This window comes from Saccopteryx leptura, chromosome 5, assembly GCF_036850995.1.
Source record: "Saccopteryx leptura isolate mSacLep1 chromosome 5, mSacLep1_pri_phased_curated, whole genome shotgun sequence".
NCBI lineage: Eukaryota > Metazoa > Chordata > Mammalia > Chiroptera > Emballonuridae > Saccopteryx > Saccopteryx leptura.
In genome coordinates, this window is record NC_089507.1 from 57,540,870 (window position 1) to 57,560,483 (window position 19,614).

The 19,614-nt window shown below is 40.9% G+C and overlaps 1 protein-coding gene across 5 annotated transcripts in view; it reads left to right on the forward strand.

Moving 5' to 3' along the window:
* ART3 (ADP-ribosyltransferase 3 (inactive)) overlaps positions 1-19,614 on the forward strand; it is a 167,111-nt gene that overhangs the window by 146,454 nt on the left and 1,043 nt on the right. For 3 of the 5 annotated variants that reach the window (XM_066387247.1, XM_066387245.1, XM_066387246.1), the window contains exons 4-9: positions 5,712-5,744; positions 7,057-7,089; positions 8,025-8,054; positions 9,945-9,977; positions 10,787-10,819; positions 15,629-15,661. In XM_066387247.1, the coding sequence (XP_066243344.1) occupies positions 5,712-5,744; positions 7,057-7,089; positions 8,025-8,054; positions 9,945-9,977; positions 10,787-10,819; positions 15,629-15,661 (195 nt within the window). The remainder of the gene's footprint in view (positions 1-5,711; positions 5,745-7,056; positions 7,090-8,024; positions 8,055-9,944; positions 9,978-10,786; positions 10,820-15,628; positions 15,662-19,614) is intronic. The other 2 variants (XM_066387248.1, XM_066387249.1) reach the window with 1 other exon arrangement.

Genomic DNA, 19,614 nt, shown 5'->3' on the forward strand with positions numbered 1-19,614 from the left:
AAAATTTTACCTGATAACTCTCATTTAATAAGAAGTCCAGGGTTGGTACTGTGGCTCAACTGTGTCATCAGTAACTCGGGTTCTTTCTGTTCCACCTATCTTAGCATATTAGTTTGTTGATTCATGTTTGCAGTGTGACTGTTGTCACTGTTGACATCAATCCATGTTCAAGACAAAAAGGAAAAGAGGGATGACAGCCTAATCTACCTATTTTAATCAGGAAAGTAAACATTTTCCCAGAAACTCTTAGTAGATTTCTGATTACATGTCATTGACTAGAACAGCCATTCATAACTATAAGAAAACCTTGTAGGCAGGGGGTTAATAGCATTTTCAGCCTGTACAGTGCAGGAAACAAGGGAGTAGGGAATTAGGAATAGCTTTTCAGTCAGTAACCTAAGTTTCTCATAATCACCACCTTCCTCCTTAGTATTTGTGCATTTCCCTCTTCTCATTCTCACAGTGTAATAAAGACTGGCACCTCTCTAAGTACCTTTTTTTACCTTAGGATTATTAGTTTTAAGGGTTTTTTTTTGTTTGTTTGTTTTAGTTTTTTATATCCCATCGGTAATTTACCTCTACATCCTTAGAAATACAAATCTCCTCTTAGTACAGTCAGATACTCTCTTTTCCTTCTGGACATATACCTTCTATATTCCCCCGTCATCCTGCTGTATGACATGCTCTGCAGGCCTGTTGAATATCCTGACATTTCTCCTCAGGACTATTCTGAGACTTTCTCTTGCTTCTCTCCTGTGAGGAATCCCCTCTATCTTGGATTTCTTCCTCTTCTGAGTGATTCCTTTGTTTGGTGGGATAAGGGTTCTCTGGAAGATTTCTGAGAAGACACATTGAGGCAAATTTTTTTTTCTTTTTTAAAGATTTTTTTTAAATTTTATTTATTCATTTTAGAAAGGAGAGAGAGAGGGAGAGAGAGAGAAACAGAGAGAGAGAAGGGGGAGGAGCAGGAAGCATCAACTCCCATATGTGCTTTGACCAGGCAAGCCCAGGGTTTCGAACCGGCGACCTCAGCATTTCCAGGTCGACACTTTATCCACTGTGCCACCGCAGGTCAGGCCTCTTTTTTAAAGATTTTTAAAAATGATTTTAGAGAGAGAGAAATGGTGGGGGTGGGGTGGGGAGCAGAGCATCAATTCCTAGTAGTTACTTCTCGTATGCGCCTTGACCTGGCAAGCCCAGGGTTTTGAACCAGTGACCTCAGCGTTCCAGGTCAACACTTCATCCACTGCACCATCACAAATCAGGCTAAATTTTCTTTTTTCAAACTATATGTCTGAAAAATATACCTTTATGTTTGAATAATAATAGGTATAGATTTTTTTATTTCTTTGAGAGAGAGAGACAGGAAGGGAGAGAGAAGGTGAGAGGCATCAACTTGCAGTTGCTTTCACTTTACTTATGCATTGAGCTTCTCATATGTGCCTTGACTGGGGCCATCTCAGTGTCCCCTTGCTCAAGCTAGTGATCTTGGGCTTTTCATACCAGCAGTAACCTTTGGGCTCAACCTGGCAAGCTTTAGGATCATGTGGGCAATCCCCTGCTCAAGCCAGTGACTCCACTCTGAGAAGCCTACACTCAGAGCTGGTGACCTCAGGGTTTTGAATTTGCCACCTCAGGGTTCTAGGTCAACATTTCACACACTGTGCAACCACCAGTCAGACAATTTGTATTTCTGTTTCAGAAATTATTTTCCTAAGAATTTGGAGATGTTCCTCCACTATCTTCTAGTTTCTGGTGCTGCTGTTGAAAAATGTGAAGCCCTTCTAATTACTAAAACTTTGAATGGGACCTTTTATTTTTTCTCCAGAAGGTTTTAAGATATTTTCTTTGTCCCCAACATTCTGAAATTTTATGATGTTGTGCCCTGTATGTAAATATTCTTTCTACTTCCTCCTATGAAATTGGCCTTCCGTTGATGTTCTAGCACTTTTTTTCTCAAATCTAGAAAGGTGGAATGACTAATGGTAGACTTAATCCTTGATTGGTAACATGCATCTGATCTGGGAGGATTGGGAATTAACTCTAAATACTTGGGGGAGGGGGCCACGGTATTGGGATTTCCTGAATGTATTGTGACATAGCCAGCTGTTCTTGCTGAGTCCTGGAATTACATTTATGAACTGGTATAGGAGATACTGTCTCTGTTTCAGATTTGTAGCATAAGGCTACTAAGTTAGGATGGTTCCTGCACCCATCTGTGTAGTCTTGTTTCCTTATAACTGAGCATCATTCTGGGGGCTAATAGCCCTGGACTGTTCTAAGGACTTGCATGGAAGGGATGTATCTCATGCTGTCCTATTGCTAAACAGTATGCTGTGTTCCCTGCCTTGCATTCTTCTGCAAAGCTGGTGAGGTGATGGCCTTTTGGGGTCTTATTAGTGTGATTATCTATCTGAACCCTAAACCATGGCTGCTGGTCCAGCAGAGTGAACAAGGCAATAGGGCCTCAGAAGTGGGATGGACATTTAGATTTTGACTCAATGTAGCCAAGGCCCTATGAGATAAAAAAGACTAGGTGAGGAAGTGCTAATGAGACGTCATGCCTGAGTGAGAGTCTGATCCACTTATGATTTAATTTTCAGAAGCTATGTAGCCGTTCAGGGGCCTGGGACACAGAATTTAAGGAGATCCGCAGTCTCAGGGTTGTACACTTGCAGAATTTGTACTTGCACGATCCTAAGAATGAGTGCTTCCTTCAAGTTTGCACTTGGCACCTCATTTGCTTCACCCTGATTCTGGCCCTGAGTTGCAAGTAAGTGAGACTACTCACCTCGAGGGGCAGATGATGACTGTAGTGAGTAAACTTGTATAGAGAGGAAAGGTGCCCCATACCCCTCACCAACCATACATTAACTGACCAAAAAGCAAGCCAGTGTGAGGAAGCTCATATCAACTCATGGGAGTTGATTGTAGGCATGTATCTCTTCCCAGTTTCTCTTATATCACGGTAGCTTGAAATTGGCCATGGTTGAGTTATACCATAAAAATCAGCAAACACTACAAATCAGGACCACCGACCCCCACTGCAGAACTTGTTCGACTTGACTAGCACATCATAGCTAGAAACCCAATTGCATATGGACTGACAAAATGACAAAATGATGCCAGTTTTGGTGTTCCTGATGCATTTAGCCAAATGTCATTTGTGGAGGCATTGGTTATACAGAAACCCTGGCTGTAGTAGCTATAGGTCAGATCAATCACTGGTATCTGGTTGATTGACAGAGTGGACAGTGAAGCCCACAGGGTTCATATTTATGAGTGGGATTATGATGAAAAAGAGGGGTGGAGCCATTGGGTTGAACCAGAATGATCTGGGGCTCAGACCTGCATGGGCAAGTGCATTATGAGTTCCATGTAAGGAAGGGGAAAGGGGAGGGGGCACACCTCTGTGGGCATGCCCACAAGGTCAGACAGAGGGCACACGGCAGGTTAATGCTCAAACCAGTCCCAAGGGGAGACCTTTATGGAAGCTCGCATGCACTGTTTGTTTGGAGAGCTCTGACAGAGCTAGGTCACTGCACTTTTGTGTTGATTTAAATCCAAATTGAAATCTAACCAATGTCCTCTGCTGCCATCTACAGTTAATTAATGGGAACCAAGGGCCAAAAACTCGATCATTAAAGTGAGTCTGTTTGAAACACTATCAAGGACAATAACTAGAGCTTTTATTTTATTTATTTATTTTATTTATTGATTAAGCTAGAGAGGAATGAGGAGAAACAGGAATATCGATCTGTTCCTGTATGTACCCTGATCGAGGATCAAACCAGCAACCTCTGTGTTTTGGGACGATGCTCTAAGCTCTAACTCAGTGGTAGTCAACCTGGTCCCTACTGCCTACTAGTGGGCGTTCCAGCTTTCATGGTGGGTGGTAGCAGAGCAACCAAAGTATAAATAAAAAGATAGATTTAAGTATAGTAAGTTGTTTTATAAAGATTTATTCTGCCAAACTTAGCAAAAATCCAACATAAATTACTTGGTAAGTAATTATTATTATATGCTTTAACTTGCTGTAACTCTGCTTTATAAATTTTATAAAGTAGAATTACTTCCCTACTTTATAAATCACCATTACTGTGGAACCGGTGGGCGGTTAGAAAATTTTACTACTAACAGAGATACAAAAGTGGATGGTAGGTATAAAAAGGTTGACTACCCCTGGTTTACGCTATATAATAAAGCAAGATTGGGGGCTCTCGCTCTCTGATCTTGCCATCAGCATTGCAGAGGCCTCCCAATCCCATCCTCTTTTCTTGGTGAGTCTATTTTCTTAATTCCACGCCGTTCTCCCTCAGGACCTGGAATTACTAGTCACACTGGTTAGCGCGGCAAGGCAACATTTTGTAATTGTCTCTAGAACTGTTTTTTAAATGTCTAGTCTAGCCAAACACCTGAGATTAGCCTCAGGGTACCATCAGATTCTAAAAGAACTGTACCAATTGCTGGACCAGTAGAAACTAGATTAAGTCACCTGAATTCTTGGTTCAAACTGCACAGATGTAGCAGGATTTTTTTTTATTATTATTATTTTTATGTAGCGGGATTTGAGAGCACCTCGTAGAAGATCACAGCTCATAGTGTAGCCAGGCCTTTCAGGAACTCCCTCATCTTAGATGGAGAGTCTTATCCTCAGATAATTGAGTTAGCCAGTCATAGAGAAGAGACTGTAGGATAGCTCGACCTTTTGGTGGCATTCTGGGACACCCTCCATGGCTCGTGCTGGCACTAAATCTAAGCACCCTTTCACTGACATTCTTGCCTTCATTACTGTTGGGCAGGCTAACAGATTTCCCTTTATGTCAAGTCTGAGGGGAACTGCTGCTGCACTGATGATTTTTTTCCAGGGCATCACTAGCAAGAAGTCTCTAGGACCTGTTAGATGCCATGTTCCTGTTCCCCAAAAACCATGCATTTCTTTATACAGATCAGTGTTTGGGGGCAGACCTACTCTGTTTCTCCATACACATGTGAAGGATCTTTGTTCATATATTCAAGGATCTTGAAGCTCTGATTGAGATTCTTTTTCTCTGATGTATAAGAATTGTCATAATAAAGACATAGGTTTACTGTTGAGAACATTTAGTATCTGAAGAGAAGATTAATTGAACAGATAAGTAAATTTTCTAACTTTTTCAGACTAATCATAAACTAGAATCATTAAGTGTTAGCTTTGGATGGGCTTTCGGAGGTCATTTGAAGTAGTCTCCCACTAAAAGATACAGATAAGAAAGCTGAATTTCATAAATGTTAGATGCTTTATCAAAGACCATACTGCTTTTTGATGGCTATAATATGAATACAAAAGTGTTAGCCATGGCCGGTTAGCTCAGTTGGTTGGAATATCTTCCCAAATGTCAAGGTTGCAGGTTTGATCCCTGGTCAGAGCAAATATGGGAAGCAACCAATTAGTGCACAATGAAGAGGAACAATGAATATTTCTTCCACCCTCCTTTCCTTCTTGCCTCCTTCCTTCCCTCTCACTCCTTCCTTTTCTCTCTTCCCCTTCCTCTCCAAAATCAATAAATTTTTAAAAATAATTAATTAGAAATGTAATTGTTCCACAGTGTGCATCGCACTAACTTATGGGTCTGATAGAGCTGCCAGATTAATTACTAATAGCCACAGACCAGTTTGAACTCTTTATTAGGGTAGATTGTGTCTAATAAAGCTTTTTCTTTATGTTTCAGGACTAAAAACTTCAAATTGTGTTGAGAATATGGGTAAGTGATGCTTTCAAGTGTTATCTCTACCATGGGAATTTTAGCAGTGTTATTTCTCACAGGTGGGGTCAGAGGCATCTGACCATACTGCCATACTGTCAGCCGTCATTTTCTCAAGGCAGAGTTGTACTGCTGCTCTCCTTTTGCAGGTGGAAGGCCCAGGAGCCTATGCTGGTGGCATCCCTCCCCCAGCCCTCCCCTAGCCTTGCCTGTGGCTGTCCTCTCTAACACTGCATTTATCTTGGGCATGTGGTACCATTCCACTGTCACCCTAACCTATCCTTGCAGGAGCTTAAGGACTCCTGAATGCCCGTACATGACTTCTGTGTATGGAGTTAGAATGATAACTCTGTGTTTTGATATCTTAGGAAATAATCTTTGGGAGACTAATGAAGGAATAGAGTGAACATGGCTCAAGGTGGGAGGATATAATGGGAATGCAGTCTGTTTTAGATTCCTCAGGGAAAAATAGGAGGATGTAACAAAAGATAATCTTGCTTAGAGGATCATGGGAAAGCCTTGGGGAGGTAAATAGGAATGCTAAGAGCATTCAAGAATAATATTACTAGATAGGCCCAAAATATTTGAACTAAAGTTGCCAGAAAATAGTTTGGGCTCTAATGCATGCTTTGGGTGGTTTTTGAAGATTTTCTCATTAAGAGGTTTGAACTAAGGGTCTATTTCTAGCTGTCTTCCTAGCTGGTTTTCCTATGAATTCTTCTTCATGCAATTAAAATAAATATATTTGCATTTTCTTTTCTTTCTTTTTTTGTATCTTTTCTGAAGTGAGAAGAGGGGAGGCAGAGAGACAGACTCCCATATATGCCCAACCAGGATCCACCCGGCATGCCCACTAGAGGGCGATGCTCTGCTTATCTGGGGCATCATTGCTCTGTTGCAACTGGAGCTATTCTAGTGCCTGAGGTGGAGGCCATGAAGCTACTATCCTTAGTTCCCCGGCCAACTTTGCTCCAGTGGAACCTTGGCTGTGGGAGGGGAAGAGAGACATAAAGAGAAAGGAGAAGGGGAGGGGTGGAGAAGCAGATGGATGCTTCTCCTGTGTGCCCTCGCCAGAAATTGAACCCCGGATATCCACACGTCAGGCCAACGCTCTACCACTAAACCAACCAGCCAGGGCCACATTTGTTTTTGATATTGAATATTTTGTATTTCTCATCTCACCAAATTTTGTATGTATCTTAAATGTGAGGCAATTCAAATTTTTATCATTAATAAATGTTTAAAAATAGACTGAACCTGACAGTCACATCTGAGCATAGTACTGTATAATGAAAACATGTTTATATTTCAGATTATTTTCAACCCATCTATGTCTCCAGACCGGGTAAGTATGCTCTCATGTTTAAAAATAATCCTTAGCTGAGGAAAGAGAGTATTTTGTAGATATGAAGGAGTAACTTGGCAGATATGAGGGAAAAAGGAAAAAATCAATTCTGGGGAAATTTGCCTCTCTCTAAGTGAGAGGGTTGGCACTCTGGAGAGCTGAACAATATGGAAAGATTCTGGGGAATGAGATTGGTGGCACCTGAAGAGTTAGTCCCTCTTGGGAGGTCTGAGGACTCTATATTCAGTCACCTGTGTGTCACCTATGTGACACCATTCAGATGAAAGTAGCAGTTAGTCATTTGCACCTCCGAAATATGCTAATGTTTGGTATCATCTGACTAAAATATCTGAGTAATAAGATGTTATTTCCTCCCTGAGTTTGCAATTATGGTGACATGGCCCAAATCACTTCTGTGCATTAAGTTTCCCTATGTGTTTGGCTCATGCTGCTACAATAAAATTTTTTTTACTGAAAAGAGAAAGGTATCTGGCCTTGCCTTAAGTATGCAATTTACTTGATGTTAGGAAGATAATCTCCTGTCCTGATGTGAAACATTTCATGCCCCTGAGGACTTTCTTGGCAACACTTCTTATTGGCCTAGAGCAGCCAAAAGTTTTACTGGTCACTTTGCAGAGACCTCAGCTAACTCTTCAAGACAGACATTTTTCTAGCTCATTGAGAACCCCCAGGAGACTTATTATATGTGATCGTTTTTCTTGAGATACCAGAGGAAGGTTACAGCCCAATTAGGCCAGGTAGGTGCATTTAGATTCTGGCTGACACTTAACTTTAGTAGCATTCATTAATTTACTGATTGATGTACCAAATGGTTCTTTATGGCCATATTTCCTGAAAATAGTTTTGCTCTACCTATACTGACTTCCAATGATTTTATTTTATCTTTAAAATTAAAGTTTCTTTTTGAAACTTAGGTGATAAAAACCAGAAGCCTGAAGACCATGGTAAGACAATTTCATAAACTCTGGGGCCTTACATTTGCAAGACAGCTCCCTTGGGGGGGGGGGGGTGCTGGTGGGCACAGCATAGTAAGAAACAGTGGAAAGAGGCAAGAACTACTTTAGCTCGCTAGTTTGATATATCAGGGACCCTCCTGAGTTTCTGATAGACTTCTTTATAAAGATGGTACAGCAGCTTCGCTGTGTCTATTAGATGACAATCTTTAGATCATCATTTTTCCAGAAGGGAATTACATTTATTCATAGAACCAAAACATCCCACAGACGTGGGGCAGCAGTGGAGAGGGAAGGTGGGCAGGGCTACGTGTCCACTCACAGCCTGTAGGCCCCCAGGCCTGGGGCTGGGAGGTGCTGGGGGTGGAGTGGGGGTGGGAGAATAGTCTTTCCTCTTTGCTGTGGAACAACTAATTCTAGTGAACCTATTATTTTCTGCTTTATGCTGGCACTTACATGGATAGAGGAAGTGTGACAAATTATTCCACAAACTCTTGTAACCTAGGGTGTTGGACAGGGGCATTAAAAAATGACATTACTTTTCTTTCTAAATTAATATTATGATTTTGTTTATTTATTTCTGCTTCCAGCAATCTAACAGATGCTGTTAGCTATGTCTACTTGATTATTTAATATATTCCCAAGTTTTCGTTTTTGTCTTTTTAAAAAATAATATTATTCAAATGTCCTCAAGGATGCTAGGACAGGAACACCCATAAATTAGTGGTGAGATTATAAATTGGAACTTTCCTGGAAGACAGTTCGATAGTATTACTAGCTTTAAAAATATTCATACCTTTTAACTCAGTTTTAACACTTTTATATATTGTCCTAAAGAAATAATCATAAAGATTTATGTATAAAATGTGTATAAAAATATTTACATAGTGTTATGGTTTCTAAAATTTATCAATAACTTTACTGTCCCACAGGTGGGTATTATTAAATAAAATGCCCATATTATGAAACACTAAATTTGAAAAATATTTAAGGATATGAGAAAGTACTCATATACAGTGGCAAATAAAAACAGGATATAAAACAGCTATATAAAGTATAATATCAATTTTGTTTTAAAATGTGGAAAAGCACAAACTTCCAATTGTAACATAAATAAGTACTGAGGATTTTATGTACAACACGGTGACTGTTGTTAACACTGCTGTAGTGTGTATTTGAAAGTTGCTAAGAGAGTAGATCCTACAAGTTCTCACAAGGAAAAAACAGGGTTGTTTTTCTTTTGTTTTTTTTTTTTTTTGTATTTATATGAGATGACAGCTGTTAACTAAACTTATGTTAATCATCGCACAGTGTATAAGTTACGTCATTATACTGCATACCTTAAATGTATACAGTGTTGTATGCCAATTATGTCTCAATAATAATGGAAAATATGCTAAAATTATGTATGTGGATATATGTATCCATAGCAAAGATATTGAAAGGAAAGATACCAAAAATGTTAAGCACAAGTAGCTCTGATATTTGTGATTAAGAGTAATTTTTAATAATTTCCTATATTTTTCTGAATTATCTGTAATTATAATGTATTATATAAGAAATGTTATTTAAAGAAATACATCATGACAAATATTGGTTGGAAAGTCCTTGGACTGAATCTAAAAAAAAAGAAAAGAAAGAAAGAAATACATAACAGCTGTTTTACTTAGACTGGGCAAGAGATCCTGGGGTCACTAGCCATTGTTCTTACCAAAAATTAGGCTTCAGTGGATTAAATCTTCTCTCCTTTACTCTGTCCTCTGTCATGTCTCAAAGCTGTTAGAGTTTTCCACTGTATAAATAGTCTTATAAATATAAGGTTAAATTGATTTTTCAAGCCAAATGCATTTTTCATTAAATAGTTTCTATTCTCATCTTTAGGAATGAAAAACCAGGAGTCCACTGTCTTACCTGGTAAGTAATTTTTTTTTTTTTAAATTAAGTGAGGCAGGGAGGTAGAGACAGATTCCCACATATGCCCTGACTTGACCAGGATCCACCTAGCAAGGATCTATCTGGCAAATAGTCGCTTCTCCTTTGTGTCCTGACTGGGAACTGAACCCAGGACTTCCATATGCCAGCCAACGCTCTACCACTGAGTCAACCGGCCAGGGCCATAAGTAATCTTTTTACTCACTCTGTGAGACTAGCTACAAGGTTAAGAGGAAGCACAAGGACTCCTAGAACCAAGGGCATTACTGGGCACAGAGAGTTTGAGGAATGAGTTAAGCCAGAACAGAAGGACTTCATTTATTGAGTGCTGTTATGTTTCATGTGTAAGCACTTTTGTGATGTGTCTCCTTTAATCATCACTTACTACAAACCTGCAAGGTATGTATTTCTTTTGCATAAATAAGGAATTGAAGGTCAGAGAGGTTAAGAAGTCTGCGTAATCACTTAGAACGAATAACAATAATGATAACAGAACCAAACCAAGCAGTCTTACGCCCAGTACTGTTTCATTTAAAAGCTGATGTACTAAAGACTGCCTTATGAAGATAAGGTGGGAGACATACAGGCCAGATCACAGGGGGTCTTGAAGTCCAGGCTAAGGAGTTTGGACTTTGTCCAGTTATAGAATGAAGAGCCATCTAAAGGTGTTTTTGTTGTTAACTGTTTTCCATTTTTTTAAGGGTTGGAGATGGGGGACCTATAAACAAAAGGAAGTATTAACAATGCAACATAATTGCTTAACATTAACCAATATTCATTTCTGTCCTTAGGTATGAAGAGCCATGAACCCATCCAAATACCCGGTAAGACAGATTTCTGTTCTGTCTCTGAGCCCAAGTACAGTCATCCCTCACCATTTGTGGTTCACTTTTTGTGGTCTCACTGTATCACGATTTTTAAATTGTATTTATCTAATTTTGTATCACAGATTTTTCATTATATCACAGGATTTTGCGGTATATAGGTATTTTTATATATTTATTAATGATTTTTTTGTGGTAAAATAAGCAAAATAAGTGAGAAAGGTTAATAACAGTGTGGGAAAGGTTTATAAGGTGTGGGGAGGGTTTATAAAGCCTTAAAATATATATATAAATAATAAAATAAATATAAGGTTGCTACTTTGCAGATTTTCGCCTATCATTGGTGGGGGGGTTCTGGAACCTAATCCCTGCGATAGACCAGGGACCACTGTATGAGGTGAAACGGATTCCCCTTGGCATTAAGGAGAATATTATCATGAGACTTGTTATTCATTAGCATTTCCTTTACAGCTGCCTGCCAGTCATTCTGCAAAGGCTTAGTTGGGGAAGACAGTAGAGAAAGTGCCTTTACTCTTGTTCCTAGAGCAGTAAAGTTAGCTCTCTTAGAGGCACCGCCAAAAGGCAAGACTGCTGGAACCTGGACACATGCAGTCTAGCACCTTCTAGGTTCTTAACTAAAGTTACTCCATAGAAACTTCAACTTCATGCAGAAGCTGACAGGTGGTATCTTTTGGCTAACATCTCAGCATCTAGGATCTCCAGGTAACAAAATACAGTATTCTCCTGGTATAGAGATAGACTCAGTGAGGTGCCATGGCAAACGCTTGGTGTGGATTTGCAGTGAGGGTTCATGTGAACCTCTAACAACACTGATGAGACACCTTATGTGTGACACCTCTTTACCTCTTTGGACCTGAGGAGCAAAGTACTCTCAGAGGCCCCTTACTAGGCACAACTTCTGAGAGGGTGAGAGTGAGGGTGAGGGAATGGACAGGGACTGTGTAGACAGAGAGACCCAGCTTCATGTAATCTCTCCTCTGCCATTGTTGTCTGGGTAACTTTGTGGTTTGTTTTAAATCATGTTTATTTTTCAATTACAGTTGACATACATACAGTATTTTATTAGTTTCACATGTAGACCTAATGATTAGACATGAGATAACTTACTGTTTATCCTGGTAAGTCTTGTACCTATCTGACATAATACATAGTTATTAGAATATTATTGACTATTCCCTATGTATACTTTATATTCCCATGACTATTCCATAATGACCAATTCGTACTTCTTAATCCCCTCCCCGTTCTCCCCCACCCACCCACCCAACTGCCCTCCCATCTGGCAACTGTCAAAATGTTCTGGGTAGCTGTGAGTTTGTTTCTGTTCTGCTAGTTTATATTGATTTTTAGATAAAATTGTTGATAGATATGTATTTATTACCATTTTATTCTTTTATTTATCTATTTATTTTTATTATTATTTTTTTTTACAGAGCCAGAGAGCCAGAGAGAGGGATAGACAGGGACAGACAGACAGGAACGGAGAGATGAGAAGCATCAATCATTAATTTTTTGTTGCACTTTGCGACACTTTAGTTGTTCATTGATTACTTTCTCATATGTGCCTTGACCGTGGGCCTTCAGCAGACCGAGTAACCCCTTGCTTAAGCCAGCGACCTTGGGTCCAAGCTGGTGAGCTTTGCTCAAACCAGATGAGCCCGCACTCAAGCTGGCGACCTCGGGGTCTTGAACTTGGATCCTCTGCATCCCAGTCCAACGCTCTATCCACTGCGTCACTGCCTAGTCAGGCTGTTCATGTGGTTTGGTAGTGATGAACTTTAGCTTTTTCTTGTCTGGGAAGCTCTTTATATGTCCTTTGATTCTAAATGATAGCTTTGCTGGGTAGAGTAATCTTGGTTGCAGGTCCTTGCTTTTCATCACTTTGAATATTTCTTGCCACTCCCTTCTGGCCTACAAAATTTCTGTTGAGACATCAGCTGACAGGTTTTTTTTGTTTGTTTGTTTTTTAAGCAAGAGAGAGACAGGGAGAGAGAGAGATGAAAAGCATCAACTCAGAATTGCAGCACTTTAGTTGTTCATTGATTACTTCTCATACTTGCCTTAACCAGGGGGCTCCAGCAAAGTCAGTGACCCTTTGCTCAAGCCAGAGACCTTGGGCTCAAGCCAGCAACCACAGGATCATGTCTATGATCCCACACTTAAGCTGGTGAGCCTGTGCTCAAGCCAGTGACCTTGGGGATTCAAACCTGGGTCCTCAGAATCCCAGATCAATGCTTTATTCACTGTGCCCCCACCAGTCAGGCTTAGCTGACAGTCTTATGGGAGCTTTGTTGTCGGTAACTAGCTGCTTTTCTCTTGCTACTTTTAAGATTTTTTCTTTGTTTTTAACCTTTGGCATTTTAATTATGATGTTTCTTTCTGTGGGCCTCTTGAGTTCATCTTGTTTGGAACTCTCTGTGCTTCCTGGACTTGTATGTCCTATTTCCTTCATGAGGTTAAGGAAGTTTCTGTCATTTTTTCAAATAGGTTTTCAATTTCTTACTCTCTCTCCTCCTTCCAGCACTCCCATGATATGAATGGTGGTGCACTTGAAGTCCCAGAGGCTCCTTACACTATCCTCATACTTTTGGATTTTTTTCTTTTGCTCTTCTGATTTGTTATTTTTTGCATCCTTATATTCCAAATTGATGATTTGATTCTTGGCATCTACTCTGTTGATTCCCTGTAAATTATTCTTCATTTCAGTTAGTTTATCCTTCGTTTCTGACTGGTTCTTCTTTTATGGTTTCTATGTGCTTTTTCATGCTGTTGAAGTTCTTACTAAATTCCTTGAAGTTCTAAGTTTCTTGAGCATCCTGATAACCATTGTTTTGAATTCTGTATCTGGCAGTTTGCTTGCTTCCATTTCACTTAGTTCTTTCTCTGGAGATTTTTCCTCTTCTTTCATTTGGGACCTGCTTCTTTCTCTTCACATTTTGGCTGCTTCCCTATGTTTTATGTATTAGGTAGACCTTTTACGTTTCTCAGGCTTGGTAGAGTAGCCTTGTGTAGTGGATGTCCTGTAGGGCCCAGTGGCACACCCTTCCTAGTTACCTGAGCTGGGCGTTCCAGGTGTGCCCCTGTGTGGGTTGTATACACTGTCCTGTTGGAGTTGAGCCTTGCTGCATTTGGCATCACTGGGAGAGACTGACACCCCCCCCCCCCCAAGCTGATTGGCTGTAAGGGTTGGCTGCAACTATAGCAAAGGAGCTGCTGTGTAGGAGTCATCCCAATGGAGCAGGACTTACTTCGTAGGGGCTTTGATGCTCACCAGTTCATATCTTGAGTGTGACTCGTGGAGGTGTTAGGGTTATAATCCAGTGTGGTCTAAAGCTGTGCACTGGGTGCACTGGCTCTGGGGCCTCCTGGGAGGTGTAAGGTCAGCCACTGCCTGTGCCCTGCCTGGGGCCACTTGGCATGAGCTACAGAGTGATTTGTAGATTGTGATACTGTGCTGGGTTTGGACGTGACCAAAAGAGGCCAAGCTGCTAACCAAGACTGGCTGCCACTACTGCCAGGCCTGGGGCCACTTAGCAAGAGGTACAGGTACACAGGGGCTAGATGCTGCTTGCTTGAGAGATTTTAGGAAAGTCCAAAGCATGAGGCAAAAGAGACCAGATATATGGAAAAGCCACTGGAAACGGTTTGGGTGGGACTGCAAGTTGGTTGGGGTAGGTCTCAGGGAATCACCAGGGCAGGGCAAACAGTATGAGCCAGGTTGATGGAGACTCAGATATGGTGCCTGTCAGCTCTGTGGGGGAGGGGGCCTCATAAAAGGACCAATGGCCTCTCCCAGCACTTTTGTCTGGAAGGAAATTGTCTCCATTCCTGCCCCACCAGATCACCCTGATGTCAGACAGTTCAGTTCCTCCCAGTATGTCCCTGGTTCCTTTCAAGCTGCTGCCCCACCACTGGAGCTCAGAGGGAGTAAGTCTGTGTGTGGGCCCTTTAAGAGGAACTTTCTGGGACTCCAGCAGCCCTCCATCATCATTCAGCCACAACCCCCATTGGTATTTAGAGCCAGAGGTTATGGGGACTTTTCTTCCCCATACTACTACTCTACTGGCATCATCTACTCTCCTGTTGATTCCCTGTAAATTATTCATTTCAGTTAGTGTATCCTTCATTTCTGACTGGTTCTTCTTTTATGGTTTCTATGTGCTTTTTCATGCCGTTGAAGTTCTTACTAAATTCCTTGAAGTTCTAAGTTTCTTGAGCGTCCTGATAACCATTGTTTGAACTCTATCTGGTAGTTTGCTTGCTTCCATTTCATTTAGTTTTCTCTGGAGCCTCTGGAACCCTGGGCTGGGAGGTCTGGTGTGGGGCTGGGAATGCTAGCTCCTCAGGGGCTCCTCCACAGCCAAGATCTCTCTCCCGATTTTAAACTGTCACGTGGGTGTGTGGGACCAGCCAGTTCTTCATCTTCACCCCTTCTACCAATCTCAATGTGGCTTCTTAATTTCCTAGTTGTAGGACTTCCATTCAACCTGGTTTCATGTAGTTCTGTGAGTGATGGTTGTTCTGTTGGTTAGTTGTAATTTTGATGTGGTTGTGGGAGGATTTGAGTGCCTCATTTACCTAGGTTGCCATCTTGACCGTCTCTTCTGGGTAACTTTTATAAGTTATTTCAATTTTCTGTACCTCCCCTCTCACATCTGTAGAATGAAGAAAACTTGTAGGACTGATTCAAGTCCTAATGAGATAAAATACAGGCAAATGAAGAGCAGCTTAAAATAGTAGTAAATGGTAGCTGTCTTTATTATCATCTGAAAATCTTTTCTCATTTAGGAATAAAAGTGGTACAACCAGCTGAAAAACCTGGTAATAAATTTTTTTTATTGAGGGTGGAGGTGCCACAAGGTTTTGAGTCCTTTACTGTAATTATTCAGTCAGCTCGATCTTAAGGAGTCTGGGAGGATACCTGGGCTGTATAGCTTCTGACATCCCAGTCTGCAAGCTAGAAGGGGGAAATATTAAGAACTTTCTATGTGAGCTGTTATTATGGCTCCCTGGGCCAAGCAGATGAAAGGGCGATTGACCTGAAACTGGAACAGTTGGCTTCCAGCTGCACCTGTCTATCGCAGAACAGAGCAGGAGGCTTCCCAGGGTGAGCTGGCTACTGTGAGGGAATCTGTAGTCACAGGAATAGCATCATCAAAGAGGCGTGTATGAGAACTGTACAGAATGGGACCAGCCATTCCATGGTTCTCACTGTGCTCTCCATGTCTTCCAACAAATATACTGCTCACAAAAATTAGGGGATATTTCAAAGTGAAAACGAAACAATATCCCCTAATTTTTATGAGCAGCGTAGGTTTTTTAGGGACTGTTTTGTATTGTTCCCTCTCCTGTGTGTAGTGCACGCTTTTCTTTTTTTCTTGTCAAAACATTTACACCAAATCTCATTTAATCCAAGATAAATACTGTTTTTGTTATTTTAGAGATGAGGGTATGGAATATAGGAGGGTTAAGGAACCTGTAAAAGGCTAAAAAGAGATAACCAGGACTCAAACTTCTCAAATTTTACTCCATTTGTGATACTTGTTTTTCACCCAGATGGTTATAAAACTCCTTTATCCTGGGCTCCTAGAACTGAATTTGGCTTCAAAGTTGTCAAAATATGGTAACAATATTTCAATGCTAGGCACACACTTGGAGGTAGTATTGTACAATAAACAGAAATAGAAGTGTTGAAATCAGACATTGGTACCATTGATTACCTCTGACTTTAAGTTTTGAGAAACATCTTTATAATAGTGATAACCATACCTAAATTCTAGGACTGTAAAAAATAAAGGTGGCAGGCCCTGGCCGGTTGGCTCAGTAGTAGAGCGTCGGCCTGGCGTGCAGGAGCCCAGGTTTGATTCCCAGCCAGGGCACACAGAAGCGCCCATCTGCTTCTCCACCCCTCCCCCTCTCCTTCCTCTCTGTCTCTCTCTTCCCCTCCCGCAGCCAAGGCTCCATTGGAGCAAAGATGGCCCGGGCGCTGGGGATGGCTCCTTGGCCTCTGCCCCAGGCGCTAGAGTGGCTCTGGTCGTGACAGAGCGATGCCCCGGAGGGGCAGAGCATCGCCCCTGGTGGGCGTGCTGGGTGGATCCCGGTCGGGCGCATGCGGGAGTCTGTCTGAGTGTCTCTCCCCGTTTCCAGCTTCAGAAAAATACAAAAAAATTAAAAAAATTAAAAAAAAATAAAGGTGGCAGATACATACAGCATTTCTGTAATGACTGACAGTAAGCACGCAATAAAGTGTAGGTATTAATATTGTATTTGGGAATCTAAATTCAATATGTAAACATTTTTGTAATAAAAATTTTAATTCTTTAAATGGAAATATATATGTTGTAAAAAAGAAAATCCCAAGTGCAAGTGATAAACCCTTCCCCCAAGCTCACACCGACCTCTAACCCTAACACCCACCCCTCGGGCCCACTACCAGAAATGACCGAGTTTGCTTAATCATTTAATCAGATTTTTCTCTTCTGGATAAAAAGGCGTACAGTGCAGTTAACTAAAAATTTATTTTTATTTTAGAATATAAAAGTCAAGATATCAACAACCCTAGTAAGAAATATCTCATTTCCTTACTGATGTTTGCAATATAGAAAAAGTTAGAAACTTATTTTTTCTTAAAGGAACAGAGTTTCAAGAATTTAAGGCATCATAACAATATGTCATATGCTAATGCTTATATGTGCATATATGGTGGGGGCAACCTGACCTTTATTATAGCAGTCATTTTTAACTGTGTATCAAGAGGACTTTTTAGAGCAATTGTTCTCAGCACTGTCAACCCAGTTCTCCCTTTTTATGACAAATATTTTATAAAGCCTTATATTATCTTGAAATGATTCACAGATAAGACCTACCTGCACCCATAAAAAATCAACATAACATCCTGACTATAATTTGTAACGTTATATATATTGTTAATGCCTAGATCGGTGGTTGGCAAACTCATTAGTCAAAAGAGCCAAATATCAACAGTACGATTGACATTTCTTTTGAGAGCCAAATTTTTTAAACTTAAACTATATAGGTAGGTACATTCCTTATCGAGGTAGCATCTGCAGGTGGTATTTTGTGGAAGAGCCATCCATACTCAAGGGGCCAAAGAGCCGCATGTGGCTTGCGAGCCACAGTTTGCTGACCACTGTCCTAGACTATACTAGAAGACATAATGTAATATACAGATTGTTTACTTAGCAAATAAACTTGGATTTAAGAGAAGACTGGAAGCTATGTAAGTATAAGAAAATGAAAGTGTAGAAATACTATGGGTACTAGATAGAAACTAATGTTTATTAAAAATTTTAAAAATACTTTTGTTTATATATAAAATTGATTTAAGTTCTGGGTTGAGCATTATAAATAGGTTTTTAACTTATGAGTATGTTTAGCAGTGCATTTGAAATTTGTGTGGAAGTGGGTTGATTTTTTATGGTGCAAAATTAACCATTTACTTCCACCTCACCCTTGTGACAATCAGAAAACGCCCTCACAGCTCTGGCCAGGTAGTTCAGTTGGTTAGAGCATTATCCTGGTACACCAAGGTTGTGGCTCTGATTCCTGGTTAGGGCACATACAAGAATCAACCAATGAATGCATAAATAAGTGGAACAACAAATCGATGTTTCTATCTCCCTTCTTCTCTCTCAAAAATCAATCAGTAAATAAATTTTTAAAAAATACCCTCAAAAATTTCCAACTGTCCCTTAAAGGGCAATACTGCCCCCTTGAGAACCACTGCTCTATAATAACAAACTAATGTATGAGTCCATCTGGCCTGTCCACTTCCCTGTATACATGTAACTGAATGTTTGTAATTAAGGCAAGTAAGTTGACAAAATGAATCAAGGGTTTTTATAAACTTTACTTGCTGTTTCTCTTTGCCTCACTTATGAAAACTGAGTGGTGATCCCAGTTGGACACTTCTAGTCAATCCCGCCTTGCACAGTCTAAGCCAGAACACAGCTGCAAGTCAGGGATCTGGTATAAGGGCAATGTGAGACAGATCCTGCGATGGATGGGCTTCACTGTTCCTCTCCACTAGTTCAGCTAGAAGGGAAACGGTTTTCTCCAGAGCAAAAAACTGTATGTATGAGAGAAAAAATTAAAGTTTTTAATGAGCTTGTAGGACTTAAGTGTTAAAAAATGCAGCTATATTCAGTTGTACATTGGTAGGTATGATTATATGCATATGAAATATACTTTTTTTTTTTTTTTTTGTATTTTTCTGAAGCTGGAAACGGGGAGAGACAGTCAGACAGACTCCTGCATGCGCCCGGCCGGGATCCACCCGGCACGCCCACCAGGGGGCAATGCTCTGCCCCTCCGGGGCGTCGCTCTGCCTCGACCAGAGCCACTCTAGCGCCTGGGCAGAGGCCAAGGAGCCATCCCCAGCGCCCAGGCCATCTTTGCTCCAATGGAGCCTTGGCTGCGGGAGGGGAAGAGAGAGACAGAGAGGAAGGGGAGGGGGGGGTGGAGAAGCAAATGGGCGCTTCTCCTATGTGCCCTGGCCGGGAATCAAACCCGGGTCCCCCCGCACGCCAGGCCGACGCTCTACTGCTGAGCCAACCGGCCAGGGCCATATGAAATATACTTTACTTGAAATAGACAACAGTCAACCTTACCTTGCCTATACATGCAAAAATGAAAATATAAAATTAAGAATTCTAGATAAAAACCTGTATCAGCACACCCTAATGAAATACAGGGTAGGGGCAAAAGTAGGTTTACAGTTGTGAGTACCCAAATTTATTGTATTATTTATTGTA